Below are 17851 nucleotides of genomic sequence, written 5' to 3'. Positions count from 1 at the left end.
GAAGCCCTGGGTGTGGTACACACAAGACACCTGAGCGTCCCTGTCCCCCCAGCCACAGCCCTGGCTGGCGGATTGGCTTGGTGTGTGTGTGTGTGTGGGGGGGGAGGGTGCAAAAAGCCCTGAGATTTGAGTGAAGAGAAGAAAGACAAAAACGGGGGTGGGGGGTGGGGGCTGACGAGATTAAGAGAGCAGAAAGGCTGGACCACTAAGAGACGGGGAAGGAGAAAAAGCTAAGAGGGGGAAGGAGAAAAAGCTAAGAGCAAGAAGGGACGGAGGGGCTGGCAGACAAGATTAAGAGGGGCTGACAGAGAAGGGACAAGATCAAGGAGGACTGACAAGATTAGAAGAACAGAAGGGGGGCTGACAAGATTAAGGAGGACTCCAGAGACTAGAGACCCTGATGAGGAAGGGGGGCTGACAAGATTAGAAAGGAGGCCAAAGGACTGAAAGAAGGAGACGGAGGCGGAAGGACAAGATAGGGGGGCCGGTGGACAAGAACAAAAAGGGAGAGACTGACGATTAGGAGAATAGAGAGGGGCTGACAAGATTAGAGGGGCAGCAAAGGAGGCAGAGGGCAGACTGACAGAGCAGACAGACAGACAGACAGAACAGGAGGCAGGGGAGAGCATAGAAGCGGTCAGCACAGGGTACAGGTTGGAGAAAGTGAAGATTAAGAGAACAGAAGGACACTGGAGCACTAGGAGAACAGAAGGAGAGGTTGGTGAGAGAGAAACACAGGGGTTCAGCCGTGGCAGTAAGGAGAGGAAAGCTAGAAGCAGGGTGATTTACAAAGTGAAAGGGGCATGGAGTTAGAAGGAGCTGAGCAGTGAAAGTGGAACATACCCTAAGGCAAGAGGCTGTACTGGCCCTCATTGTATTAAAAAAGTTCCAGGCCAGCAGGTGGAAAGAGACTCAATCAGGTTGTACATTTTATTTCCCTGTATTCTTAATTTTAAATTGTATCTCATAAATAAACTCTGCTTTGATTATCTAGTTAAGAGGCTTCTTAATCCTTTGCTTATCAATTTTGGGAGTGGAGCAGTGCGGTAGAACTTTATAAACAGCCCACATTAAATTAATAGCAGTCAGATAGCCAGTTAGTCAACAGTCCCAGATTAGTCATCCAGTCAGATTAGTCCCCCCAAATTAGACCCAGCTAGTCAGTTAAAATATTTTTACATTTGAATGGCGACCCAGATGGGACTTAGGGCCCAATTATAATTTTTCTAAACTTGTAATTTTTAACATAGTTATAATTTTTCATAAATCCAATCATAATTTTTCCATATTATATTAAATAGTTTAATAATTATTTTTTTTTTACAGTGGGTACTGTCTAGTAAAGCTACCAGCCAATTAGCTTGGAGCTGTGTGTGTGTGTGGACAGGATGTTCCCAGTTTCTCAGGAGGCTTCCGGGAGGAAGAAGGAAACATTGCGCTCTTTTGGTTCCTGACCTTGCCATGGCAGGTTGGATGATGGGGTCTCTTAGAAATAGTTAAGATTTTTACCTTTCTCTCTGATCATTAGATCCTAATGCTCTTTAATAAATACTTAAACAGTTAAATACTCTTGCTAAAGCTTATGATTTATTGGCGACCACTCATTAGATATTTTACACAGTTTAGCTAGGATTTTAGCCCCTTACACATGGAAGGTAGAGATGAAGGACCACTTTGATAGGAAACAAGGAATTCCACGGGGTGAGACGGCATCCTAGGAATGGGAGACAGTCAGGGCAAAGGTGTGGAAACCAGCAATGCAGCGCTGAAGACAAAGGCTGGTTGGCAGGAATCCAGTGTGTGGTAGGAAGGGCAGTATTGAATATTGACCCTGGAAAGGTAGGTTGGGGCCAGGCTGTGAAAGACTTTAAAGGTCAAAGGTGACCATGTCATCACTGGTGTGTGAGAAGGGAGTGACATGGCCAAGTCTTGAGAAAATTACTTTGGCAGCTGCGTAGAAGACGGACTGGAAAGGGGAGAGACTAGAGCAGGGGATGAATTAAGAGGCTACTTCAGTGGCGTCCTCCAGGTGAGAGATGATGGGGTGTGGTCTGAGGACAGAGGAAGTAACGGGTTGGAGGTGTGTTGTGGAGCGAGAAATGAGACAGGCCTCACGTGGTGAGAGAGTGAAGAACCAAGGACACACCAAGACTGACAACCTGCATCACTAGGAGGATGAAAATGGGAGCCAGAGTGTACACATGAGCTGCCTTGAATGAACTCTCATTATCCCATGAGAAAACCTGCCTGTGGCCCTGGGCCATCTCTGGCTCCAGGCCCTCTTTGTTCTGTTTCTACATAACATCTGACTGAGACAAAGGTCAGGGGAGGGCATCCCCTACTCAGCCCTCCTGCTGCCAAGGACTGCTCTGGAGAGTAAGCTCCCGGGGACTCCCCCAACGAGCCTGGTAAACCCTAACAAGTCTATACACATCCCCACACCGTCGTGGCCTGCTCTTCTTCCTCCACTATCTCAGTACCTTCCCCTTACAGGGGGACTGCTCCTTGGGGTGGTTGGCATCCCAACACTGGTGTAGTCAGGGCAGAACAGCTCTTGGATCCTCACAGTTGGGCCCTGGGATAGGTTTGGGGAGAAGTGAGTGGTTTTGGACATGCTGAGCTTGAGATGCATAGGAGACATCCAGTCGGAAACCGTCACTACACACTGCAGCTGCACAGCAAGAGCTCAAGAGAGGGACTGAAGCCCAATGTGTAAACCTGGCAAAGAGAAGAGAACCAAACCCGCAGAGACCAAGGAGGTCCAACAGTGAGAAAAGGGCTGAGAGAGGACGGGGGCACAGCCAAGAGATGACTGTGGGATGGGGTGATAACCCGGCTAAAGATGAAGAGAAGCAGCAGAATCAAGAGAAAGCAGCGTCACCAAACCCAAGACAACGAAGTATTCAGGAATGTTCTTCAGACCAAAGGCTGTGGAGAACTCAGGCTGGGGAGGGCCAGGAGGGCAGGGGCCATCCCCTTCAGCAGTCTGAGCTCAATGACTGCAGAGGATGAGGAAGGCAGGAAAAAGCAGACCCTCCAGGCACAGAGAGAAGACACACAGCCAAGGCTAAACAGGCACAACGGTGGATTTCTCTCAGGATGGAGGCCAATTGGACGTTTTCAGGCTATAGGAAAGATGCCCACAGGCAGACATGGAAATAATAAAGTTCTGAGGGAGAGGGAATGATTGTGGGGACTTTCCGCTGCAGGAGGTGGGAGAGGATGGAACAGATGGAAGCAAGTTGGCTCTGGGGCACTGCAGCGTCAAGGAGATATGGTTACAAGGCCCCAGGAGTTTGTACATCTCCTGTCAACTAAGGGACTTGCCCATAATAAACTAGCCAACTGCACATACAAGGCACTCAGTAAGTATCTGCTGGATGGGCCAACAAATCAATGAATGAATTACAAATGAAATGAGGTGAGTGCAGACTAGGCAATCAAAACCCCGCCCTGTATTTCTGGCTCTGTGCATGAAGATCAAGCTGCTTCTTACCTTTTTTTTGAGCTGTAGCAAATGTTCTGCGTTTCTAGAGAGTGGAAGGATATCCTCATTCTTTCCTGGAACAAGAAATCCCACAAAGGATTTCCCTCTTAATGAATTTATTTCCCCACAGCACAAAAGTACACTTTCCCCTCTAAAACCACTTTGTTGTGTCAGAAAAATACCTTGAATCCTTACCAGAGTAGGATGAGGCCCACAGAAAACCAGGCAGCTGTTTGGCTGGCCAGCTCCTGGCTGGCTGGCTAGCTAGCTCACAATCTCCAGGGACTGAGGGAGAGGAAAGCCTTCAGCTCCGCCCTGGCCCCATCCCAACCAATCACTAAATTTTAACAACTCCACCCCATGACTCTGTATCATAAGAATTTATCAGGCCTGCCAGCAGAGTGGAAGCTGACTGAGCCTGTTCTCTCACCCACTCGCCCAGGGAGGAACATCACTAATAACTGATACTTCTACAACTCCTGAAGGTTTGCCCTGTAAAAGTTAATGCACAGGAACAACCTGAGACTGAGAGCTTTAGGTAATTTGCCTTGCTAGTGCTTGATGGCACAACTTGGAACTCAGGCCTCCTGGCCCCAAGACCTCTGCTCTCATCAATCACAATGAGTGTCAAGTAGAAAGTCTTTGAAGCAGAAACACTAAGAGCCCCTTGCCTGGCTGCCCAACACAAGCCACTTCCATGTCAGGCTTCTCCTCTGGAAAAGGGGGGTGGCTTCCTTCAATCTCTAAGCTTCTGCCTCTGGTTCATGGTGCCACCTCTCCAAGTTTAGGTTTCTGAATCTGTAAAACGAGAGGGCCAGACTAGGTGATGTGCCAGTGGCCTGTCAATTTAAAAACTGTGTGTGTGTATGAGTGTGTGTGTGTGTGTGTGTGTGTGTGTGCATGTGTGTATAAAAACACACTACACTGTCTCTGCTTAACAATAGCAGGGCCCAAAGACGGTCAACCTAGAACAGGCAGCTATGCTAGATTCCTAACCTTGGCCTGGATTCTGAGTCTCCTAGAAAGCTCTATTCCAGCAATGGGCTTGAAGGACATCCTGAGTTGGCAGCTCTTCCTGGGGACAGGCTCTCTGGGGGTTGTGGGTGGAAGCCAGGACATGGGCATGTAAGAGTAAGCATTTTGTAGAAACACCAAAAGCCATGTCCATTTTTCCAGATCACCCCAATTGTTCCTTTCTTTCCATGACTCTGACTTCAGTATTTTTCTCCATAACTTATTCCCAGGAAAAAGATGGTGCCCCACTCACCAGCTGCGTCAGTGGCTCCCAGTCGCCACAGTTCCAAGCGCTGAGGAAACTGGAAGAGGAGGAGCTGCATCTTCTTAGCACAGGAGATGAGAGGCCGCTGTCACCAAGAAACAATCAGCATTAGAGGTTCCTACCTCTGGGGATTCCCAAAGACAAGCTCCAGGAAAACATCTTAGGACATTCATTATATGAAGGTGAACAAAAGGGCTTTCACAAATCATTATCATTTTTTTCATTTTCAATTCAACTTTTCCTCAAAACAGAATAATGCAAAGCAGGAAGGGGAGAAATTGGACTAAAGAAAATAAATGTTGGGAGGGCACAGAAGAGCAGACAGGATTCTGGATCTGGGCTCAACAGGATCAGGGTCCCATCTTGGCTCTGCAGCTTCTCAGGTGTCCTCATGACCCTGGATATGTGACTTCCCCTCTAAATGATAAACACTGTCCCTTCCAGCTCTATAAGCCTGAACCTACTGAGCCTGCTCAAATCCTCAGGTAGGGATCATAGGTACACAGAGTATTAATTTAGCTGAAGAGAAATAGCTGATTATAGTTAACTGATAACCAAATAAATACTCTGTAGTAGTATTTGTAATAGGTCCACAGACAAAGGAGACAGAAATGTTTGCTGTCACCATAAAAATCATTCTTTTCACATAGTCACAATTGACAGTACTAGGAATCTATCTCAAAGACAGAAAGCTATCCAAAGTTCTGAAAGGATAGATAGTACTAATTATTTGCATGGTAGGAACCAGTCACTGACTTTCCAGCAAGAAGTCACATAGCAGTGGCATAGAAGACATCACCAAGGACTGTGTTTCTGGAGGAGGTGGGCTGGTCATGTAACCAGAGTACCCAAGAAACAGTGCAGCATTCCACAAAACATTCCAAGTCCTACAGGAAAGCCTCAAGCCCAACGGTTAAGTCTTGTATGGATGGTCTAGGGAAGGCTATGGACAAAGATTGCACAGAAGGTACAATAGGTAATGAGCTCCACTGATGGAGCACAGATTCATTAATATGTGCATGAAAATGCCACCCCCACAACCACGCACACAAAAGACAGAAGTTAAAAAAATAAAAGCCTCTTACGTGAGGGAAGGTGATTTTCCGCAGTGCAGCATCATAATTCTTCACCTCCACATTTTCCATGAGTGGTCGGATCACTAAGTGGGCGTCCACACCTCCAGAGATCAGTGCCATGGGGCTGTGAGCCACGGAGCGCACGTCATGCGTGTGATGCCGGAAGGGCTTCGTTCTCACCCATTGGCTCTGCTTGCCGTCTGATTTTGAAGGAATCAGCTGGAAATGGAAAATGGTCCCCTCGGCTGTGCCCACCACCATGCTGTCTTCTTTCTGGGAGGTGAGATAATCAGCAAGAAAGATGGAAAGGGGGCAGCTAGATAGCACAGTGGATAAAGCACTGGCCCTGGATTCAGGAGTACCTGAGCTCAAATCTGGTCTGGGACACTTGACACTTACTAGCTGTGTGACCCTGGGCAAGTCACTTAACCCCCATTGCCCCACCAAAAAAACCCCAAAAAACCCCAAAAAAACAAACAAAAAAAAAAGAAAGATGGAAAGAGCTAAATCGGGACTGGCTTGAGAAAGCTCACCACTAACTGGTTACTGTTTGTTGTGGTCATTCTAGCTCAGGATTTTGTTTATATTGTCTGCCTTTGGTTCTCACTCGTGTTTGAATACACATCTGCTGTTGGAAGTTAAAATTTATGAAGAAAAAACATTAACCCCTCCCCCCTAGGAGCGTCCTGCGTGGTCTCTAGGCATCATGGTCAGGGAGACCCCACTGGAGGTGTGTACCTGCCTGGGAGTATGCATCAAGATTTCATTATGCTGAGTCAGGTTATAATAGAAAAGGCTGGAAGGCAAAGCAGCAGCAGTAAGGCCACAAGGCCAATGGAGCCAGAGTCAATTTCACAAGTGTTCGGCAATAGACAGAGTGTCACAGCACCTCCTACTGGCCAATCACGCAGAATGCCCTATTGGCTCCAAAGTTGCTACTAGAGCCATCTGCTTCAAAAGCCCTGGTAGAATTGTTCCAAGGAAGAGGGACCCTGTATCTTCTGGGCGATCCACTGCCCCCACAGACCTCTCTGCAAGCTGCGAGGAGGCTTCGCCCCATCTCATTCACTTTGCACCCATCCTGCTCCCACCCTCCTCCCAGGAGAGCCCTCACACTGTCATGGGTCATCCTTTTCTCTCTGCCACGAGGAAGTAGACCAGTGATTCCGCAATGCAAGGTGAATTTAAATAGCAAGCAGTACTCGGAAATTCACAAAGCAAGATTAGTTATAAGTCAGGGGATTTTTGGAGGGAGTTAGCCTGCATCATGAAAACCGCGCTGGACCTGGAAGCAGGGAACAGGTGTGACGCAGGCTGCTATTCACTACCTGTGTAGCCTCATCCAAATCACATAAAGCCCGGGAGCCTTTGTTTCCCCATCTGTAAAATGAGGGATTACACTAGTTGATCCCCATGGTGCTTTCCAGCTTTAAATCCTCTTACACACCTTTGGAAAAGGAAAATGAACATTGGGGGACAGGTTGCAACGGTAAAAAAAGGTTGAAATCCCTGAATGTAGAAAGAAAATCCAATAGCCTAGCAAAGCTGGCCCATCTTGTCTGCAGCAGAACACAAAAGGCAAGCTCAAGACGGAGGAGAAATATCTCCTACATCAAGAAAAAAACAGGGTGGAAGTGATTTCAGAGCTTATCTTCATTTATTTTTACTGCTCAAAACTCTCTCTACTTGGCTAAGAGCTGACCATGTGGCCCCTGCTGGCTCTCTGAGCCTGCCTCCCTGAGGCCCCTTTAACTGGGACATAGCAGAGGGAATACTGGGATCCAGGCCCAGTTTGGACACACTGTGTGACTTCAGGCAGCTCATTTGTAAAATGGAGATAATGCTTCTTGCCCTAACAACCCCACAAAATTGTTGTGAGTAAATGCCACAATGTCACATCAAGCACTGCATAAACCAGAAAACAGTATAGAATTGCGAACACAGAGTTAGCAATACCAGAAAGGAAAGGAAATCACACTCACAGGCTGAGTTCCTACAGCTCACTTCCCTGAGATGAAGCAGAGATGCACAAAAATCAGAAAGAAGGGGATCAAATTAGATAAGTTTGTTGCCCTCTGGTGGTCCTTTCAAAGTCTGCAACATCTAGTAATAAGCAACTATGAGACTATGGAGAATGCAAGCAATCTGCCTAGCTGACAAATAAGCCACGTTTTTGCATGAACGAGGAACTAACAGAGAAGTTGACATGAAACTGACCCTTCACTACTCCCTCTCTCTGGCCAATTATTGTCTGGCTCCAAGTCCCAGCTAAAATCCTACCTGTAGGGGCAGCTAGGTGGTGTAGTAGATAAAGCACCAGCCCTGGATTCAGGAGGACTTGAGCTCAAATCCGGCCTCAGACACTTGACACTTACTAGTTGTGTGACCCTGGGCAAGTCACTTAACCCCAACTGATTCTCACACACACACACAAAAGGACATATAAATCAGGTGCGGCTAGGTGGCGCAGTGGATAGAGCACCGGCCCTGGAGTCAGGAGTACCTGAGTTCAAATCCGGCCTCAGACACTTAACACTTACTAGCTGTGTGACCCTGGGCAAGTCACTTAACCCCAACTGATTCACACACACACACACACACACAAAGGACATATAAATCGGGGGCGGCTAGGTGGCGCAGTGGATAGAGTACCGGCCCTGGAGTCAGGAGTACCTGAGTTCAAATCCGGCCTCAGACACTTAACACTTACTAGCTGTGTGACCTTGGGCAAGTCACTTAACCCCAATTGCCTCACTAAAAAAAAAAAAAAAATCCTACCTGTACAGGAAGCCTTCCCTACCCACTCTTAATTCCAGTGCTTGCCTTCTTTGCCTATTTATACTGAATACAGCTTGCTTAGTATAAGTTTGTTTGCATGTGGTCTCCCCCTTTAAACTATAAACTCCTTGAGGGTGGAGACTGTCCTTTGCCTCTGTTTGCATCCCTACTGCTTAATATGTGGGGCCTGGTACATCTGTCATTGTCCTTCAGTCATTTTAATTGTGTCAACTCTTTGTGGCCCCTCTTGGGACTTTCTTGGCAAAGATACTGGAGTGGTTTACCATTTCCATAGCGGCACTTAATAAATGTTTAATGATTGACTGAGTCTTCAAACTGGGATAATGGAGGGCCTGACAAGCAAATGGTTTTGAAAAAGCTTTGTGAAACTCCAAAAGGGAAGATTGAAAGTGGGGAATTCAGTAAAATACAGGCATGTGGAAGGCTAAATTATACCACAGGGCAAGCTATGTACTGAATTAATACCACATAATTTCAAAGGTCGAAAGAACTTTAAAGATGATCTGTGGATGAAGAGCTAGGGCCAGATAAACAAACTTGCTCACGCTGCTGTCCTAACACAAATCTGCTCAAATCCAATTCAAACAAGAGAAAACATCATTTTCTAAGCCATCAATTCCCAGCAAAGATAGGAGATGGGAAGGGAGGAGTTGCTCTTCTGGGAAACCTCAAGGACTCTTGCCCTTCTTCCAGGAGCAGTCTGGGTCTGATTACTGTTGCAGGGTCTGGAGAGAATCCCTCTGCTGATGAACCAGCCAGCTCTGACGAGAGGCCGGCATCAATCCTTGATGTACTTTCCTAAGCCCACCCTCTAGAACAATCCTCATACTGTGAAACTTGCTGCTGGTAGCACCATCATCTCCAACACACTGTCCAGCTCTCTCCTTGTAATCCTAAACAGCGAGTCTGTTAACAAACGATTTTATAGACATTATCACCAGTCATATATTCTGACTACACAGAGAGCACCATGCTAAGTGTTGGAGATCCTTGTCCTCACAAAGCTTACAACCTAACAGGAAGGATAGGATATACACTCTGAACAAGACATGCAGAACATCAAGTGGCAGAAAATTTCACTCTCACACCAATGCTGTAAGGTTGGTAATAGATACCATTATGTAATCTTGCAGAGGAAGAATCCAAGAGGTCAGACAACTTGCCAACCCTGGTCCTCTGCCTCCAAGTCCAGAATCCTCCCACTATGCTACACTACTTCCAGCACCAACACGCAAAGATTTAACACACAAACTCTGAACGCAGGCAAGGACTCACCTCTGCTACAGCTATGGACAGTACATCAGAACTGGCAAGGGGATGTGACTGCATGAGGGTACCAGTCTCCGAGTCCCAGAACTGCACCATCCCAGCCGAGTCTGTGCTCACCACGGTCCCGTCTGACAGGAAGGCCACTCCCCACACGACACACCGGCGCCGATGGGGGCCCGGGTGCCTCTTGTCCATTAACATCTTCTGGGTGGTGCCGCCTAAGAAACGAGCACACCAAGACAGGTGGAGGAAAAGACCCTTTTATGTACAGAAAGTTAAACATGGCTTCCTCTGCCCCTCTCCAGCTCCTGCACTCAAATAGGGAAAGCCTGTACTAACCAAGCACAGCTCCCAGAAATAAGTGCTGTTTACAGCTTACATAAATATCTCCTTTGATCCTGAGCAGAACCACATATGGTAAGACAAGTAAGAATCATCATCCCCATTTCACAGATGAAGAAGGTGAGGCTCAGCTAGCTGGACTTGTCTCAAGTCCCCCAACTAGAAGGCTGCAGAGCCAGCTCTTCTGTCTGCCTAACTTCACATACAGGGCTCTTCCCATTATTGCACCACAAAAGGGGATGCTCAGGAACTAGCTCTCCGGGCCGATGAGTACAAACCTGCGATAAATGGGAATAAATTGCAACAAAACTTGTGAGGAGCTTACAAAGGAAGAGAGCTCACAAAGCAGATGCTAAAAAGACTAAGGGAGGCTGAACTATAAAGGTCCTCAAAGAGATTTAACCCAAGACCTCAAATTGTTAACACAAATTCCCAAAGATTTTTGACTGTTTAAAGAAAATATTTTTTCTTCTTTTTAAAATCCTACTGACTCCCCTGGTCACAAGAGAAAACTCCTTTGAGACCAGAAACAAAGTGAAGTAAGACAAGCCAGCACATTGGTCATGTTTGAAAAGTCTGCTTCATTCCACACCTCCAAGCCCTTATCTCTCTACCAAGAGGTAGGAGACATAGAGGCTCACCAAGAATCCTTTGAAATCACAATCAGTCATGGCATTCATCAGAGTTTGGAAATCTTTTCACAAAACCCCCCAAAACCTAATCCAAACACATGAGCTGCACCATCTGACCCGAGAACGACAGTACCTGACTTGACATCAAGCACAGCAACGTAGTCTATGGATCCGGCTGCAATGTGGGTACCAGATGGATGCCAGCTTAATGAGAGTATTCGACCTGGGAGTTACAGCAGAAAAATGATTGACAAATACATAGCAACAAGTCCCAGAGAATTCTCTCCCATGACCCACTGAAGGGTGCTGTACCACCGTACCCCCATTTTCCTACATTCCAGCACATTGTCTAACTCCATATGCAGTATAATTCTGTGCTGAGGTCCTACTGGGCACATGTGACAAGGTAAGCATTTAATGTTACTGACTCAGCAATACTGTGGAGAATGTAACACATTCCAATCCTTTTTCATCAGGAGATGCCATCTTAAAGCAGCAAGTCACTTACCATGTTACACTACAAGCGACTGCTTTAAAAAAACAAATCTTGTTTGGTTCTCCTGAGTGATCTTAAGGTTTTTGTTTTGGATCTGTTTTTCCTGGCAGGGAGACTTGGCATGGATAGGCTGGGACATCCAGGGGACAAGGGGTAGCTCCTTTTCTTTCCAAAAGCACAAAAGCAGCACAACTTTCTGGAAAGGCCATTCGTCACACTGACTCCTAAACACGCCCTTTACCTTTCTGTCGCTCTAAAGTCCGTCCAAGCTGGATTTTATCTGGGGTCACCAGGAACAGCTTCACAGACCCATCCTCACAGCCTATCTGTCAGGGTGGGGAGGAAGAAAAGCGAAAAGATGAACATACAAAAAATAAACAAAAATGCTAAAGTTTTTTTTTTTTTAAAAGAAAAACATTTTGAAAGAGGGAGAATCCCAGCCATCAGGGAACCACACCCAACAAGCTCAACAGTGGTCTAATCCCTGGGCCTAAAGAGACAGGTTACAGTGATAAGAATAGGTCACATCCCACCTATGCTAGAAACCCACCTTCTAATTGACTCAAAAACATTTACTGAGCATTCATTCAGAGCAAAGCACAACAGACATGCTGCTGGTTGAATCAGAAAGACCACTGGTCTTGGAGTCAGGAAGGACCTGAGTTCAAATTTTGGGCCTGACGGTCACTAGCTCCACACACTGGACAAATCCCTCAACCCCTCGCACCCTGTTTCCTAATTTATCAAATAGGAAGAAGAAATTAAATTACTGACAACCATTTAAAAGAATGCTTCACACCAGACATCGAAGGAGAAAGGCTCATGAAAACAGCCCATAGGCTTTACCTCGATGGCTTCTGCCCCCAGGCAGAGCTATGATCGAGGCCAACCATTTGGAGAATGATCTGGCATAATACCACAAGTCAATAAACTAGACACACTCCAAGACCTCATCAGTATCACCACTGGGGACAATCCCCAAGAGGTCAGAGATCGTTGGAGAAGTTCCATAGAGTGGGCCTTTCTATGGTGGCAAGGAGCAGGAAAAATAATGGGTATCAACTGTACTACTGAAAGTGATGGGCTATTACTAACTATACTATTAGATGGCAATTATGAAGAATTCAGGGAAATTTGGAAGAACCCATATGAACTGAACCAGAGAGAAGTAAGCAGAACCCAATAAAACACCGATCAATGTTATGATTAATCAAAGTTTTAGGGAACTACTCATGAAATCTACTTCCCTTCTCTTAGAAAAAGGTGATACAGTGGCCTGTAGTTAATGAACAAAACATATACTACCAGACAAGGCCAATGTGTTTATTTATTTTGCTTAGCTATACTTGTTTTGTGGGAGGATTTTAGCGGGTAGGTCACTGGGAAATTAAACTGATATAAAAAGAACATCAATAACAACTTTAAAAAAAAGACAATTGGGGCAGCTAGGTGGCGCAGTGGATAAAGCACCAGCCCTGGATTCAGGAGAACCTGAATTCAAATCTGACCTCAGACACTTGACATTTACTAGCTGTATGACTCTGGGCAAAAGTCACTTAACCCCCACTGCCCCGCCAAAAAAAAAAAAAAAAAAGGACAATCATAAAAAAATAAATGAATGCAAGTCACATAAAAACAAAGTGTGAAAAATCCCAACACAAGCGTCAATCGCATCATTGGGAACATTTCAGAAGCAGGATGAGGTGAAAATCCAAACTAGCACTTTCAGAAAAAGATTTTTACTTAATTGTGCAAAAGGAGACCTCAGTGAGCCTAAAAGAAAACCCTTAAATCTGTATTAATAATATATACTCCCCCTTTCCCTCAAACACTAACCGCAAGGTATGAGCCACTTAGGTCAGCAGCCATGCTCCAAATGGGACCACCAAAGCCATCCACAGAATATTTGACACTCAGCTTTTCCAAGTCATACTCAATAATGTCACCATTGAGTCCAGCACTGAAGAGCCGCTGTCCTTTGGCCCAGCACAGAGCTTCTGTGGATCGACCCTCATGACCTGGGAAAAACTACAAAAACACAGTAACACTTTGTTTAGTTGTCCAATCATCACCACCACCATCCTCTACTAGCATCTACTGAGTATTTAAAGAATGCACAAAACGTATATCACAACCCAAAACATAACAAATGAAATAGTTTGATTCTGTAAATACTTGGATGTTTTAGTTCTGTTCTTATCAGTGCATGTTCAGAAGTAATGTGGTGCTATACAGAGCTGGCTCCAGAGTCAGGAAGGCCTGGACTCAGTCTCCATCTGACATGTCCTGTCTCTGGGACCCTCAGGATGTTCCACAACTTCTTAGTGTCTTGGTGTGTTGAAGTGGCAGTGCAGGTGCTCACAGGGCTGATTCTCCCTCCATAAAAAAAGGTTCAGCTCTGATTCAGAGGTTCGCTAGGTATTTGAAAAAAGCAAACTAGCCAAAAATGCTTGACAAATCCTTGGGTTGGTTGAAAGGCTAGAAATTAGCACATTTGATTTCAAAGTCTGGGCCACAGGTTCAAGTCAAATCAGTGATTTGAGCCACATCTTATTAAAAACTCAAAAGGTGTTCTAAGCTATCTTATTAGTCTCACATCCTTAGGTGCAAAGTAGGAAATAAGTATATTTCCTATTTTTCCCCTGGGGAAACTGAAACATGTATGACTTGTCCAGGGCAGGACTTCTGCCTATCTTTCCACCAGGATAGAGATCAGTCACTTCTTTTTTTTTTTTGGTAAGGCAATTGGGGTTAAGTGACTTGCCTGAGGTCACACAGCTAGCAAGTGTTAAGTGCCTGAATCCGGATTTGAACTCAGGTCCTCCTGAATCCAAGGCCAGTGCTCTATCCACTGTGCTACCTAACTGTCCCAAGATCAGTCACTTCTAAAAGTCCTGAAGGCTCCTAATGGAACTAAGGAATAACTCTATGTGTGCTGCTGGCCTAGACAATGAAAAAATTAAAGGTGATTAATCAATCAATCAGCAAGCATTATTAATTCTTTAATATGTGCCAGGCACCTCAGCACTGGGAATACAAAGGAATAGCAAAAACTGTCCTTGCCTTCAAGGAGCTTACATCCTAATGGGAGTAGCTATATACAAACAAATGGGTAAATGGAGAATAGTTGAAAGATAGCCATAACAGGTCAGGAAGTGGCAGAGGCCTGGATGGACAGACCAGCAAAGCACAGCTAGGTGGGGTGGTGTTTTACCAAACATCTTAAAATTTTTTATTTAATTTTCCCCCAGATGCATGTAAAAACAATTTTTAACATTTATTTTTCCAAATTTTTAAATTCCAGATTCTGCTCCCCCCCTCCCCCAGAAGGCAAGCCATTTGATACAGGCTATAAATGTGCAATCACGCAAAACATTTCCCCATTAGTCAAGTTGTGAAAGAAAACACAGACAAAAAAAAAACCCCACAAGAACAACAAAGTATGTTTTACCAGTCTTAAAGGAAGTCAGGGATTCTGATAGTCAGTGGTTGGGAAGGAGGGCACTTTAGGCAGAGAGAATAGCCAGCAACAAAGGCACAGACAGTCCCCTTTTAAGAACTATTGAGCAAATCCGACCTCAGACACTTGACATTTACTAGCTGTGTGACCTTGGCAAGTCACTTAATCCTCATTGCTCTCCAGAAAAAAAAAAATGGAAAAAAAAAAAACTATTGAGTAGCAGTGGATAGAGTGTCATCCCTGGAGTCAGGAGGACCTGAGTTCAAATCTGGCCTCAGACACTTAACCCCAACTGCTTCATCAAAAAAAAAAAGAAGAAGAACTATTGAGTAGGCTGGTACGGCTGAACAGGAGAGAACACCAGGGTGGAACAGGCAGTAAGAAACTTAGCAAGGTAAGAAGAAGACAGGTCATAAAGAGCTTGAAGCATCAAACAGAAGAATTTATAGCTGATGTTAAAAGCGGGAGCCAAAGGGTGGCACTGTCAGAGCTCTGCTTTAGGAAAAGAACTTTGACAACAGATGGATCTGCGTGTGGAGAATCTTGAGGAGGGGAAACCAAGAAGAAAGCTACTGGAACAGTGGAGGTAAGAGGTGACAAGGGCCCAATGAGGGTTGGTGGCCACAGGCAAGAGATGTTGGAGACAAAAGATCTGACAAATGGTTGACCATAAAAAAAAAGTGAGAGAGAGGAGCTGAGTTTCTGAACCTGAGTGATTGGAAGGATGATGGCACCACTATAATCATGAGATCATTCAGAAGAGAACAAAGTTTGGGAGAGAATATAATGAGTTCTGTTTTGGACATGATTACTCTGAGATAGCCACTGGGACATTCAGTTCAAAATGTCTAAAAGGGAGTTGGCTATGTAGGATTGGAGATCAGGAAAGGAACCAAGACTGGATAAACAGACCTGGTAATCATCAGCAAAATAGAAACAGCAGCTAGCATTTAAATATCACTTTAAGGTTTGCAAAGCACTTTACACATTATCTCATTCTTCACAATAAACTGGGGAGATGGACACTTTTATTATTCCAATCTATAGATGAGGAAAATGAGGCAGAAAGAAGTTATTTGACTTGCCTAAAGCCACAAAGATGCTAAGTATCTAAGGTAGAATTTTAACTCAGTTCTTCCTGACTCCAAGTCCAGCACAGTTCACTGAACCTACTGGGAGTGCAAGAGATCACTAAATGAAAGATTAAAGAGAGAAGAGAACAAAGATAAAGCCTTGGGGGACACCAGGATCTGGTGGGCATGGCATGGGTGGAGTGAACAAATTAAAATGAGGAGGAAGAGCACCCAGAGAAGAGAGTCACAAAAACCCAGCAAGGAGAAGGTGTCAAATGATGCAGAAAGGTCAAGTAAGATGAAGATCAAGAAGAGGGCATTAGATTTGGCAATTAATCACTGAGCAGATCACTGGTAACTCTGGGGAGAGCAATTTCAGTGGAATAATAAAGTCAATAATCACATTACAGAGATTTTAGAAGAGTTAGAAACACTGGCTAGAGAGTTTTCTCCCAAGGAATTTAGCTGAAAAGGAGAGGAAAAATAGAGGAAGCAAGCTTCAATGAAGGCCTGTTCAGGACAGGAGAGAGGTGGCAGTGTTTGTAAGCATCCAAGAAGGCACCAAGAGATAGGGAGAGGCTGAAAATAACAGACGGAGTGTATGATGCTGGGACAATTTGCAGGAAAAGGTGGAGGGGGTGGAATCAATGGTACATTGGAGTTGGATTGTCCTTGGCAAGCAGAAGAGCTGCCTCATCTTTAGACTGTGGAATGAATGAAGGAGAACGTTGTGGGGGACAAAGTCAGAAGATGTGATATGAACAAGAGGAGAGAAGAAGCAGTTCTGTTTTTAAATGGCCTCCACGTTTTCAGTGACCTATGAAGGGAGGTCCTCAGTAGAGAGAGGGGGTGGGAGGGGTGGAGGAGTAGCACAGGAAACTTGAGAGAAGCTGCTAGTGAGTAAGACAGGGAATCAATTAGGGAGGAGCACTATTGTGGTGAAGGCCCGGTTAATATTAATTAGCAAGCAAACATGGACCTATGCCCAGAAAGTTACTAAATTGTGCTTAGCCTTTGTTCCAGCTATATCATTACTAGGCCTATATCAAGAAGAAATTAAGAGGGGCAGCTAGGTGGTGCAGTGGATAGAGCACCGGCCCTGGAGTCAGGAGTACCTGAGTTTAAATCCAGCCTCAGACACTTAACACTTATTAGCTGTGTGACCCTGGGCAAGTCACTTAACCCCAATTGCTTCCCAAAAAAAAAAGAAAAGAAAAAGAAATTAGAGAAAGAAGAAAAGGACCTATATATACAAAGCTACTTATAGCAGATCTTTTCATGGTAGTCAAAAACTAGAGACTCCAAGGGGGTGTCCCACTGGGGAATGGCTAAACACATTGTGGTATATGAATGTAATGGAATATTATTGTGCCATAAGAAATGATGAAATGGACAGTTTCAGAGGAAACTTTACAAATTCATATAAAGCAAAATGAGCAAAACTTGGGAGAAAAATGTATATAATAATAACTACAAAGAAAAACAACTCTGTGCTGTAAGAAATGGTGAGCAGGATGATTTTAGAAAAATATGAAAAGACTTGTATGAAAAACGAGGTGTGTAATGAGCAGAACCAAAAGAACATCATACACACTAACAGCAAGACTGTTGGAAGAATATCTGTGAATGACCAAGTTATTCTGAGTACCACAAACACTCAAGTCAACTACAAAGAACCTATGAAGGAAGATGCTTTCCTATCTATGTATCTTTATTTTGGTGTCAAACAGTGGTCTACTCTAGTGCAGGGTGGGGAGAAAGGAAGGGAGACAGTCTGGAACTTAAAACATAACAAAAAAATTTAATTTAATTTTAAAAAAGAAAAAACAACTTAGAAAGACTTTAGAACTTTGATGAACTCAGAGCTAGCAATTACACAGCTAAGATGGGGAGCAGGAGGGGAATTCCCTCCAGTCATGAGACGGCAAACAATCCAGG

General features: G+C 44.8%; 1 protein-coding gene across 1 annotated transcript in view; it reads right to left on the bottom strand.

The window, feature by feature from the left end:
- UTP4 (UTP4 small subunit processome component) overlaps window positions 1–17851 on the bottom strand; it is a 32946-nt gene that overhangs the window by 11256 nt on the left and 3839 nt on the right. Inside the window, exons 3-9 of the mRNA XM_043983547.1 lie at window positions 13217–13408; window positions 11622–11706; window positions 11018–11107; window positions 9917–10128; window positions 5852–6115; window positions 4755–4851; window positions 3497–3561 (exon numbers count right to left, since the gene is read on the bottom strand). Coding sequence (XP_043839482.1) covers window positions 3497–3561; window positions 4755–4851; window positions 5852–6115; window positions 9917–10128; window positions 11018–11107; window positions 11622–11706; window positions 13217–13408 — 1005 coding nt within the window. The remainder of the gene's footprint in view (window positions 1–3496; window positions 3562–4754; window positions 4852–5851; window positions 6116–9916; window positions 10129–11017; window positions 11108–11621; window positions 11707–13216; window positions 13409–17851) is intronic.

Source organism: Dromiciops gliroides, chromosome 2 (genome assembly GCF_019393635.1).
Source record: "Dromiciops gliroides isolate mDroGli1 chromosome 2, mDroGli1.pri, whole genome shotgun sequence".
In the NCBI taxonomy this organism is placed as follows: Eukaryota; Metazoa; Chordata; class Mammalia; order Microbiotheria; family Microbiotheriidae; genus Dromiciops; species Dromiciops gliroides.
Note: the sequence above shows the minus strand (reverse complement) of the source record. Positions and strands in the feature narration are given on the sequence as shown.